Here is a 12,733-nt window from a genome sequence, read left to right as displayed (position 1 = left end):
CAAACCTCTCCCTATCTTGTAATGCTAATGGTATAGAAAAAAAGCAATCTTTTAAATCAATCACTAATAACGGCCAGTGTTTAGGGAGGGATGACAAAACTGGGAGGCCCCTTTGAACGGGACCAAAACATTGCATCTGTGCATTTACAGCTCTTAAATCATGCAAAAGGCGCCACTTTCCTGATTTCTTTTTGATAACAAAGATAGGAGTATTCCAAGGAGAAACAGAGGGCTCTAAATGTCCCAAATGTAATTGTTCCTGAACTAATTGTTGAGCAGCTTGGCATTTCTCAGAGGATAGCGGCCATTGGGGAACCCAAACCGGTTCGGCTGTTTTCCAAGGTAGGGGCAGCTGCATACCAATGGCTGCTATTAAAAACCCAGGGGGGTGCTGAAGGTGCCGGAGTTGTGGGTGCCTCTTGGCTCCGCCCATTGCGGGAGGAGGGGCCACAACGTCCCTCCTGGCCCTCGCGTTCCCTGGAGTCTTTCTCACCTCTCCTTTTTCTATTATAATCTTTTCTTGATCTACGCTCTTCCTCTGAGTCTAAAGATTCTGTATCTGAGGAAGAGGGAGCTACTTTTAACTTCTCTAACTCCGATATCGGGTAAAGGGAAGATTTTTTCTCTTGACTATGGCCATTTTTATTGTTTTTCTCATTTTTCTTGACTCCCTTTTCTTGTTTAAGCTTGGTACCAACTCTCTCCTCCCGCTCTGTTTCTGAGAGGCTATCTTGGGCTAATTGAAGGCAATCTCGACCCTGAGTCACAGCTTCTTTGCACCGGTCGTCTTCTAAACATGCACGAATCAATCTCCATAGTGGCATAACTCCCGGACTCAAACGGTCACGCTCCTTAGCTCTCTGTAAATCTTTACCGAGTTTCTCCCAGGACCGCGGAGTCAATGATCCGGAAACCACATACCAGGGCGCATGACGGTCTACTTCTTTGATAAAGCCTTCCAGTGTACGTTCACTAACCTTTAATTTACGTGCTTTCAAAAGTGCCTGTAAAGGCTTAATCAAGGAAGTCTGCGCACCCATGTCTCAGGGTTAAATTCCTCAAGCCCAGTAACGCCTCCCTCTCAGAGCTCCTTACCTATTTATGGCCGCGGTTCTGACTTCTCCCCGTATGGCACGGGGGGCCTTCCTCTAGGTCCCGAAATTTCCCGGGTTTCGGCACCAGTTGTCACGCCCACGCTCCTATCGACCCGCAATAAGAGGCAGACGCGAGTGAAGTCTTCCGCGGTAGTCTTTATTGTGCACACCAAGATGATGAAGAGGAAGGCCCCGACCCAGCTCGTGCTCTCGCTCTTATCGGGGATGGCTCCGCCCAAGTGGCGGCTTATTGGTGAGCCTCTAGACCACGCGCCAATCCTGCAGTTTGGATAGGGCAAGAGGCCTGTGCACGCGCTGATCACACCGCTGTTCACGCGTCAGCCCTCAGCGCATGCGCAAGCGCCTGCGCAATACTCTCCAATGTACGTGACAGGAGCTACTCCTGCTGACGTGTTTATTTCCGCCAGGCGCCATCTTTAGGCCACCGTGTGTGGCAATCAACAGGGGTTGGTGCTGTGGCACAGTGAATTAAGCCACTTCCTGCAGTGCCTGTATCCCTTATGAGTGCCAGTTGGAGACCTGGCTCTCCACTTCCAATCCAGTTTCTTGTTAATGGCCTATGAAAGCAGTGGAGGATGGCCCAAGTCCTTGAGCTGCTGCACCCAATGTGGGAGACCCAGGAGTGAACCAGCAGATGGAAGAACATCCACACTTCTCTTCCTGGACTCTGCCTTTCAAATGAACAAAACAGGGGCTGGCACAATAGCTCAACTGTCTAATCTCCCTCCTGCAAGCACTGGAATCGCATATAGGTGTTGTTTTGTGTCCTGGCTGCTCCACTTCCCATCCAGCTCCCTTCTTGTGGCCTGGGAAAGCAGTAAAGGATGGCCTAAAGCCTTGGAACCCTGTACCTGCGGCCATTTGGGGAATGAACCAGCAGATGGAAGATCTCTGTCTCTTCTCTCTGCAAATCTGCCTTTTCAATAAAAATGAACAAAATCTTACAACAATGAAATAGTTTCTAAAATTGGCAAAATTAATCTTTAAAAAATATATTTATTTTTATTGGAAAGGCAGATCATATTTATGGAAAGTGACAAATATCTTCTGTCCACTGGTTCACTCCCCAAATGGCCACAACAGCCAGAGCTAAGCTGATCTGAAGCCAGGAGCTTCTTCCGGGTGCAGGGTGCACCTATGGGTGCAGGGTCCCAAGGCTTTGGACCATTTTCTACTGCTTTCCCAGGCCACAAGAAGGGAGCTGGATGGGGAGTGGAGCAACCAGGACACAAACTGGCACCCATATGGGATCCCGGGTACTTGCAAGGTGAAGATTTGGCCATTGAGCCATTACACCAGGCCCGAAACCAATCTTTTTAAAATTTACTTGATAGATTGACCTTCTATTTGTTTGTTTATTCCCCAAACAGCTGTACCAGCCAGGGCTGGGACTGAAAGCAGAAGCTGGGAGATTTACCTGGGTCTCCTCTGTGAGGCACAGGGACCCAGGACTCTGAGCCATTACCTGCTGCTGACCAGTGTGCACACCAGAAGAAAGCTGGGAGAGGAGGCAGGGCCTGGCTTGAAGGCATCACCCTGAGATGAGCGGGGGGGGGGGGTCTCCCTGGCAGCACCTCAATCCCTGTGCCACACCTTCATGCCCATGTTGGCCTTAACGACCCCTGCATTATCAGAGGGTACAGTTGTCTCTGCTAGATTCATATATATTTTTTTCTTTTTTCATAAGACAGGACTTACTGCTTTAAATGGAAAAGTGACGGAGATTTCATCAGCTGGTTCACTCCCTAAATGGTGGCAAGTCAGGTCTGTGCCAGGCCAAAGCCAGGAGCTTCATCCAGGTCTCCCACATGAATGGCAGAGCCCAGGTGCTTGCTTCCCTGGGAGTATCAGCAGGGCGCTGGATCAGGAGCAGAGCAGCCAGGACTCAAACCAGTGTTCCAGTATGGGATACTGGTATTACAGGCGGAGGTTTAGCCTGTAGCGCCACAACACCAGCTCCATGAATAATATTCTTGAGGTTCATTCCTCTTCTTCCTTGTCACATGTAGGGGTCAGGAGGTGGGGAGCTTTACAGCTTCTGTTTGGCAGGACAACGATGCCCAGGCCGGGTGTCTGGCAGACAGCAGCTGGGAGAGACACAGGGCCAAGCTTTAGTAAAAGACTGTTGGTGACTATTATGTGACTTCTGTGATCAAATAAACCCTGGTTCATTAAAAAAAAAAATGTAAAATTTGACTTGTGTTTGTGGGTTTGTGTATTGAACTTGATTTGTAATTTATTTCCCAGCCCCTGGTGTAAAGACAGTAAGTGGGCCAGGGACACAGTGGGATGAGCCCGCGCCCAGTGCAAGGCTGTGTGGCCAGCAGAGATAGGACTGCCCTTGGCTGTAAGCCACTCCTGGAGGGGCTGGGGGAGGCACAAGAGCTTCTGCCCCCGTCTCTGATATTGCAGAATAGAGTGAGACCTCTGGTGCGTCCCGCAGTGACAGCTGTGGCAATGCCACCATGCGAGAACATGGTTGGCCTTCCAGGAAGCCACTGGGACCTGAGACTGGGACCCTATCCTGAGAGCTGCTTCGCTACATACTCAAGGAAGGGACCCATGGCCAGTAGGGTGGCTGGAGAGAAAGACAGGAAGGGCTGCCAAGCCTGCCATGTGCCCACCTGAGCAGAAGCCCAGGAGTCCCAGCTCCTGGACTTGGCATCTACCATGGTGGGGGTGGGGTGACAGGGATTGTCCTATGAGGCTGAGTCCCTGGCGACAAGTCTGCACCTGCTCTGTGGGGCAGTTTTGACTGGTCCTTCCTCAACTCAGGACAACCAATGGCTGTGGCCAGAGGCGGTGACATATGGAGGACAGTGCAGTGAGAGGTGGCCATGGGTGTTTATTCTCAGTGCATGGCAGTGCTGGCTTCTACTCAGCAGCAAAAAGCTTTATTGGGTTCCCCCATCGCCCTTAAAAAAAATGATCCCTTTGATAACACCTTTGCTAATTCTTCCCTTCTCAGTGGAACAGCACATTTCAATGTCAGATTTGCCCGTTTATAGTGGTCCCCCACCCCCACCCCAAGAACCACATAAATACATGCAAAATATTGTCCACAGAGCTTAGAGAATACCAAGATGCAGTTACAGACCAGGTACATGTAAAAGCTGACTGCAAACTACATGGCACACACATCGCTTCAACAGCATTTTCTGTTTATGTCATGCAGACTGTAAGAATCAACCTTTTGTTTCACTTTTTTTTTTTGTACAAAAATACCAGTGCATGTTCTATTAGCTAGTGTAAAGGAGGGACTTGAAGGTCATATCTGGCAAAGAGAAAAACATACACAGGCTTCTTGGCACCAATATATGGCATATATACATATTGGGTGAGGTGGGGTGGTAGACGGGAACCAAAAGCCGACCCAAGCACGATCTGCTCCCCTCCCTCTGTGTCTCCTAGTCAAGGTAAAAGGTGACAGCAGGCCGGACGGCAGGGACAGGAGGGCAAACAGGACCCACGTGGAGCCATGAGGGAGAGGAGCTGGCTGGCCTATCTTGGATGAGGGGCTGGAGTTCCCAAGCACCCACGCCCACCTGCGTGGTGGTCCCTCTGCAAGGGGACAGGTGAGGAGGTGTCAGAGGGTGACGGGACCATGGGATGCTTCATCTGGGACGCCAGGGCAGTGGCACAGAGAGGCCAGGGAGCGTGTTGAGGATTTTCTGGCACATGCGAGTCAGCCAGGCCGCTCTGGGTTTGCAGCAGTGAAGTCCATTGTTGCTCAGGCAGCTGAGCCATTCTCCCCTCTGATGCTCAAGGCAGAAAAGGAGAAACCCACCCCCCCAAAACCCAAGTGCCTGGCTCCCTCACTGTCGGGGGACGCCCATCCCCAAACCTGTCACCCAGGGCCAGAACCCATCACTGCTATCTCCAGCTTAGAGCTCCGTTGCCCTCTGGTCCATAGCACAAAACCTATCTAGGGGAGGAAAGGAGTCACCAATTCACCAATCAACTCCTTGCACAAAAGCCTGCTGATGGAAAACTCCCAGGCAAGCAGGAAGCAATGGAACTTTTAAGAGAAAAGCAAACCACAGATCGGAGTATCTTGGTGACCCGGAGTTATTACGGTCTTTGGCCCCACTTTGCCTGCTCATCTCTGGGGCACATGCCACTGGCGGATGGTTGGATTTTAACGGCAGCCGGGCTCCGCGGGCCGGGCTGGGCAGAGGTGGGCTCCTTTCCCGTGGGAGGGGGCCCTCGCCAGCTGCTATGCCCCACTGCCTCTTCTCTGTTCTCAACAGAGGATGCTAGGCCCGAGGCTCTCTCCTTCTCCCCGTGAGACCCTTTGCACAAACCAAAGCACCGTTTTCAGGGGAGAAGCACTAGGGACTTACGCCGTATGTACTCAACGTCCGCTGGGTCGCTGCAACTGAATAGAAAAAACTCACATAAAAAAAGATACGTGCATGTAAACACCAAACTTACTTATTTCCATATCAACGACATTTATATTAAAAAAAAAAGGCTAGAACCCGACAAAAAAAAATCCCCCCCCGGCAAGTACAAAGATGGCTGTTTGGAGAAAGGAAGTAGGGTGTCTTGGTTGTAAAACCAGTGAGTGACCCTTGGAGTCACCTGTTGGAGCCGAGAGCTAGGTGGGCACTCCCCTCACTGGGGGTCCGTGATGGCACTGCATGTGAAATCCCTTAAATAAAAACACATATGGCTGACTTAAAAAGATCCATTTCTGAGCTAAAGAAAACTATATATATATTTTTTTGCATAATATTTCTATATTTTCTCTTCTACCATGGAAACTAGAACACACACATGCGCACGCACGCACGCACACACACACAAAATAAACCATCTGACTTAAAAAAAAGAGAAAGAAAGTAGACATGAGCCTCCCAGGTCACCTGTCAGGCACCACGAGGGGCTTCTGGGAGCAGGAATTGATCAAAGAGCCTCCAGAGCTTGGCATTGGCTTGCTTTTGAGAATGATCTGAGGTAATCAAAGACTCGAGTGAGAATGAAATCTTCCCAATGCATGTAAGGAATATTTCTATGAACACCTCGACACCTTAGGTGAGCTGTTTATTACCTCCTGGTGAGCACTGAAGACAAGAAACTTTGCTGACGCACGTCGCCTTTACCAAATGCAGACCCAGACCCCACGTGCCCTGTCAGGATGGAGAATGTGGCAGTTGGGGGGCAGGGAGTGCAGGGGGCATGGCTTCTCTGTTGCTCCTGCCTTACGGGGTTCAGGTGAGGGGGGGAGGCGAGGGAGCGGGTGGGATGGGCAGGCCTGGGTCACTGCTGCATCCCCTACCCCCGCTGCCGCCACCCCAAGTGGGAAGCTGACAGCTGACACACCTTGAGCCCCCCGTTTCATTCCCATCGTTCTAGGAGGTGGGTGGTGGGTTTCACTGATCTCCGGGGAGACTGCCCCCTCCCCACGCTACACAGAAGACGAGGTCGTCACCGTGGGCAGGAATGGGCAGGGGCTTCCTCCTGCCAGGCTCCTGAGAGGCACGTGGGGAGGGGAGGCTCTAGGCAGTGTTCCGGGGGAGAAGGCACCGGGACTGTGCTGTGTGGCAGCTGGGATGTGCTGCTGGAGGGGGCGCGTGGTGGTGGGGGGTGAGAGAGAGGAGACGCCAGCAAGCAGGGGGCGCTCTTCAGGCTGGGCCCGCTGCTCGCGTGAGGCAGTACAACATGACAGGCTTTCCCTCTCAGAAGACCAAGAAAAGCTGAGGTGGGGTTGGGGGAGGCCTTCTCAGAGGCTGGCAAGTAGTGGGGCGTGGCAGAGAGCAAACCTAAAAGCTGAAGTGGCCATGCAGGCCAGCTGGCAGGTGCAGGCACCAGAATGCAGGGTTCCTGGCCCCTGGAGGGAGGCTTTCTCCAGCCCTTCCCGAGTAGCCCTCTGGCCTCCTGCACCCAGCAGCCCAGGCCCTGCTCTGGCTTTGAAAGCCGTGTGGTTTCTCCACGTGTGTCTGTCTGCTTTAAAGGCCTGTCTTAGACCTGCCAGCTTCCTGATTCTCAGGATTTGGGGTAGGGGCAGGGTCACCCTGATTCACTCTTCTGCCAACACTTGAGAAACAGGAGGGAGAGCACTCAGGGCCAAGGTCAGGACTGTTTCTATCTGACACATGCAAGCTTCTCGGTCAAGGCTGCACTCCCGGATACCTGCCAGTCACACACCCACCTGACCAGATGGCTGTGTAGCAGAAGCGGAAGGGAACCTGGCAACAGCAGGGTGACCATCCTCTCGGCTCTTACTTGCTTGCCAAGGACCTTTCCAGAAAGGAACCCAACTGCCTTGCAGCTACACTGAGGTTTCCACAGGGCTAGAAAGGAGAATGGTCAGAGTCTACTCGATTTGTCTGATGTCCTTTCTAGTCTCTTGATCGCAAGATTAAAAAACAGAAACAAAATAAAGTAAAGGGAAGGAAGACACTGAGGGTTATAAGAGACTGGAAGGATCCTGGGGAGGTTTGATTGGAGGGGCAGAAAGAGCTAGAAGTATTTGAGTTGGGCCAAGTTGTTTGCAAAATAATCACTGATTCTACCCATCCTAGCCAGACCTCCGCATTGCCCTTGAGGCTGCCAGTCTGACCCTGAACTCTCCGCGTGGCTCGGCCACGGCACAGACTCAGGATAACATCCAGAAGTCAGAAGGTCACGCACGTACAGATACCAGGGAGGGCCTGGGCTGGGGCGACGTCACCAACAGGATCATCATCTTTCCTGGACAGAGGGCACCTGCCACCCCGAGGTGGAGAAAGGGCTCTCATTGCCTGCCTGGGGTTCTACAGGGTTCCACTACAAACCCCAGCTCGAGGTTAGGTTGCAATTCAGGTAGGTCTCTGCCTTTTTTGCCTCTTCGTGGTCAGGTGGTGGTAGTGGTGGTGATGGGGTGTAGGGGCGTCCCCACACACCTGGGAGTGGCCGACACGCCAGCGCAAAGTTGCACGGTCACCTCATGGATGGGACAGATGAAAAGGGAAGTAGGGAGGGTACGGGGGAGGACAGAGGAGGCAAGTTCAGACCGAGGTCTCCAGGCTGTGCAGAGGGCTGTCTGAGCGGGAGGCAGCGGCTTGCGCTTGGGTGCGATCCACGGCGTTGTTGTTTTTGTTGGCGTACGGAGTGGCCTCGCCATCCAGCGGGAATGCCTGCGGTCCAGATTGCAAAGCCTTTTCCAGATTTTCTTCCTCTTGCTCATCTAAGAGTGGTGTTTGTGGCGACTCCTCATCTATGGCGAACTCAGGGTGGGTCATGAAGCTGTGGATGGAGTCCTGGTTCTTGGGTTTCTGAATGCTTTCGTGGAGGGAGCTATGGAAGGCTTTGACCACTTTGATCTACACGGGTGGGGGGGAAAGAAGGGAGGAGGAGAAAATTGCAAGGTGAGAAATCAGCCAGCGGAACGAGGAACTGGTGTGTTTAGGAGAGAAACAAAGCCCCCAATACAAAATATGACTGCTTGACAACCAGAACCAAGAGACCATGGGGCACAAGAGACATCACACGGTCCAACGCCAAGCATGAGGGTGGGGACGGTGGGGTGAGGGCGAGTGAGGGAAAATACCCGGCCGCGTCAAAGGCTGCATTAAAAAAAAAAAAAAGGAGACCCAGAGGAGCAGAGGTAGCATTCCCAAACAATCCACTCTTGAAACAGAAAACAGATTCATTAGTTCTTCCGGAGGGAGGGCAGGGATGTGGGAACTAGGTGCAAATGAACAGCCACACTATGACAAGATGACTCCTGCAGGTGCAGTTCTGTGTCGAGGCCAAACATCGTGAGGATGTGACAGGGAAGGAATTACACAGGGGAGCTGAATTAGCAGTTCCAAACCCTCCAACAGCCAATGTAAAACCAATCCGCACGCTGTGTGACAAGCGACCGTCGATGCGAGGCAGCCAAGCAGACAAACCAGGCTTGGCTCGCGTCAGCAGCATGCAAGCAAGGAAAACTCCAAACTTCACAAGCTGCCCTTGCGGCCGGAACAACATGCACGGTGTTACACCCCACAACCTCCACGCGTCCCCTATCCCTGAAGGAAAGCAGAACTTTTGGGCCTTCAACCCACTCCTACTCTGTCCTGCCTACCGAGAGAAGACCTGGCTCTCACAACTCCATTCCACCTCCACGGCTCTGACACATAGCACCTGGGCCCAATCGTGCCACTTTCTCCAGCTGTTTCCAAACTGTGAAGAGGAACATGGGGTTCCGGGAGCAGGAGAAGAAAGGCAGGGGGAAGCTTAGTTCAGGAAGCAGTGCTGCAGACAGGAGGCCTTTCTCATAGGGAACATCCAAGAAGACGGAGGAAAGAAAAAGGTGTTCGCTTTATCGGGCAAAACCAAACGTATGGGCCCAGCTCATTGTCTTCCTGCGCCGAAAGGAGAGGACTCACTCACCCAGAGGCCCCGAGCTTGGGTTGGAAGAACGGGAGTAGGGGGCAAGGACTGAATGCCAGGAAGATGGAGGAAAGTGGGCAAGAAAGGGAAGCAGCTGCAGGATGGTTTTGGTCCCTGGAAGGTGGCTGCTTCTAGCTGGTCCCCAAAGTCTTCAGTCCGAAAGGCAAGTGGGAGGCCCACAGGAGGGATGGCTGGGTGCTAGGGGTGCTAGGGGTGGGGAGGGGAGCTCTTTCACTTTCCCACCTCTTGGGCAAAAGCACATGCTTGTGTTGAGGGAAGAAGGTGAGGAGATGGAAGTGTACAAAGAGTCAGCCTCATAAAAGGGCTGAATCGCCTGTCCTGGGACTTCCTGCCACCGTGTAGAACCTTCTGGAACACTACGCAGTGCTGGTGGTCCCTTCTGCCTGGAGAAGGCCATGTGCCCACTGGCTAAAGTTTCCTGCTTGTCCTCATTCCAGCAGAGCCTGCAAATCCACTCGGCACAGAGGGTGCCCCGAGTGTACACAGCAAGGACTTCTTGCCCCTCAGCACCTCAGCCAGGAGGAAATCAGGGTGCCTGGGCACACACACCTGACTGAACAGAGCTGTGCAGCTGCGTCTCCATCCCTCTATGGATCCCTCTGAGCATAGCATGGGGGCATTTTACCTGGTGGCACGCGTTGGCTCTGGGCTGGAAGAGCTTAGGTGCCCATGGCAGCTCCAGCCAGCCTTCAGGAAGCCCCAGGTTTTCCTTGATCTACATCAAACCTCAGAGTGGAGTGACTTGCACCACATGAATACAAACTCAGCGTTTTCTGTCTTGGCTCTGGGAGCTACACAGGCCAAACGAGCGTGACCAAAGCCATCCCACCTGCTGCCCAAGCGATAACACAGCCTGCCTTTCCCGCCCATCTTGAGATCTGGAAACTTCCGAAGAGTACCACAGGGCGGTGGGCACCTTTTACCACTAGTTCCAGCAAGCAGTGGGAGTGCTCCATTGAAACGAGGACAGGGAAAATCTGTTCTTGACAATCCAGTGGAGGGAGGGTGTGGAGCCCTGTGGGCTGGCATTTCCTCTCACCTGCTGGGTGATGAAGCATTGTTACAGGTAAACAGTAAGGAGAGTGGAAGCGACTCTGGGATGAGAAGATGGGAAGGACAGGGAAGGCTATTGGTGAGGGGAGTAAGGACAAGTCATCCAGCTAGACTGCAGACCTTCTGGGCTCTAAATCGAACCTGTAAGGGAAGCTCAGGTGACGAGGGATCAGAGAGCTGCGGGGCACCACCTGGCCTGAGCGCAGAGAGAAGGACGAGGAGGCAGAGTGTGGGGCTCTGCCAGGTGGCTCCTCGACTCTGCCAACGACCTGGGGGAACATATGTGTCACCTCTGTGCATGGCAATACTGGCACTTGCCCCTCCTGGGAGCTGGCAGAGTGCTAGAGCAGCATGTGTGGCTAAGATGGGGCTAGGAAAGCAGAGGGCATGAGAACTTGAAGTCTTCCCCATTTAGTCAGTCCACCCTCTCCTCTCTGGTCAGCATGTCTCAAAATCTCCAGGGGACATGTTTTTTTTTGGGGGGGGGTGGCACCTAAGCTATGGGTCAAGATGGCTGACCAAGGATGACTTGGAACCCAAGCAGGCAGGACCACCGACCAGGTGTGAGTCCCCAGGGCCACTCTCTGGAGCCAAGTGGGTGGACAGAAGAGGAATGCATCTACTCAACTGGAGGAAGAAAAGGGTGGGGGTATCCCTGGAGGGGGAACCCCTGAAGAGCTATCTAATGAGGGTTAGTCCACTTCGAGATCTGGAATGGGAACAGTTATGAATTCGGGGACTTACAAGGAAGAAGGCACAGCTGGAGAAAGAGCAGGTGCGGCCTCCCTGGGCTTGGAGTCGCTCGCCTGGGAGGGCTTGGCCAGCCCCGCTGTGGAAGCCACTGGATGTTCAGCCTTGTCCTGCCAGTGCATCACTGCTGACGGCTGACAGTGACCCTTCCTGACAGAGAGGGATGACTTGAAAAGAACAGAGGCTAGTAGGAGGGGAGGGCACACGGGGAAGCAAGTAGGAAGTGAGAGAGGAACGCGGCAGCACTAGAGCGAGAGGTGCATGGGAATCTGTAGGGTGGCATCGATCTAGTTCTTCCTTGCCTCCCCCCGAGCCAATGGACGCGTGCGTATCTGCAAGCTCCACCTCTCAGTCTCATACTGGTATACTTTTAGTCAGCTCAGAAATCAAAACAAGCCCAATTTCTGTCGACCCGGCCAGTTCACAATCATGTGAACCACAGACAAGGTATTGGGGCTTCCTCCTTCGCCTCTGTGCCAGGGTTGGTGGTGGGGCTGGAAGAGGACTGGCAGACCTGAGAGGCCCCACAAGGCAGTGACAGAGAACCTCCATCATCATTAAACACCTTCGGGTTGCCGTCAGCCAGGAGCCAGCTGCCTGCCCTCTCTGTGTCCCCTCTGGGAAGGGGAGAGGATGAGGAACGCACAGCAGGAACAAGAATCCAACAATCTACCCCTAGGAGCAGCTGCTCTCAGCCTGAGTGGACAGCACTGTGATGGAGTGGCTGTCGGGAACAGGAGTTCCTAACAGTACAAATCAGACGGAGAGGGCTTGCTGGGGGAGGGGGGGAGGCAACTGAACCATGTAGAGGCAAAAAAAAAAAAGGTTGTTCTTTATAAATCCCTAAAAAAAGGAAAAAGGTTTAGTGAAAGAAGTAAACCGCGGGTGGCTCTGATTTTGTCACCTATTTCTCCCGCCAGAGTGAATCAACTGTGGCCTATGCAGGAGCCTGGTCTTCTGAAGGGCCCGGAGGGGCAGGTGACAAGGATGCTGCATCCTGCCTGCACTTTCACCTGATCTTTCTCCACTGCTGGGCTGAGCCTGCCCACTAACCACATGGAGCCAGCCGAGGACTGGGGCCCCAGCAGGCTCAGTCCTGGCTCAGCCGTGGCAGGGCCCAGAAGGCAGAAGATCCAGGGGCAGGCGCACCAGCTCTCCTTCTGTTGCTGTCAAGTGGAGAGACTCGGTGGGTTTGCATTCGGCCTTAGCCTGGCCCTGAGCTTAGGGTGGGCGAGTTTACACTCAAGAGGGGCAGGAGGAGATGGAAGCAACAAGGACATATCCAAAGGGAGCCAAAGGCAACGGGACAGCAACGACAGCAGCAAAGGCAAGGCAGAACGGAACACAGCGCCACAGAAGCAAGGAAACAAAGAGACCAAGAATGCAGGGAAACCACTGGGGAACAGGAGTACTGTCTCCAACACTTGAGG

General features: G+C 53.2%; 1 protein-coding gene across 1 annotated transcript in view; it reads right to left on the bottom strand.

The window, feature by feature from the left end:
• Nucleotides 1-3,942: 3,942 nt before the first annotated feature.
• The window catches only part of ATP2B4 (ATPase plasma membrane Ca2+ transporting 4), an 86,477-nt gene continuing 77,686 nt past the window's right edge, over nucleotides 3,943-12,733 (bottom strand). Inside the window, exon 21 of the mRNA XM_040985482.1 lies at nucleotides 3,943-8,422. Coding sequence (XP_040841416.1) covers nucleotides 8,108-8,422 — 315 coding nt within the window. The 3' untranslated portion in view covers nucleotides 3,943-8,107. The remainder of the gene's footprint in view (nucleotides 8,423-12,733) is intronic.

The sequence above is a fragment of the Ochotona curzoniae genome, unplaced genomic scaffold (assembly GCF_017591425.1).
Source record: "Ochotona curzoniae isolate NIBS_2020 unplaced genomic scaffold, NIBS_Ocur_1.0 contig_430, whole genome shotgun sequence".
Classification (NCBI taxonomy): Eukaryota; Metazoa; Chordata; class Mammalia; order Lagomorpha; family Ochotonidae; genus Ochotona; species Ochotona curzoniae.
This window is presented reverse-complemented; position numbering and strand designations above follow the sequence as displayed.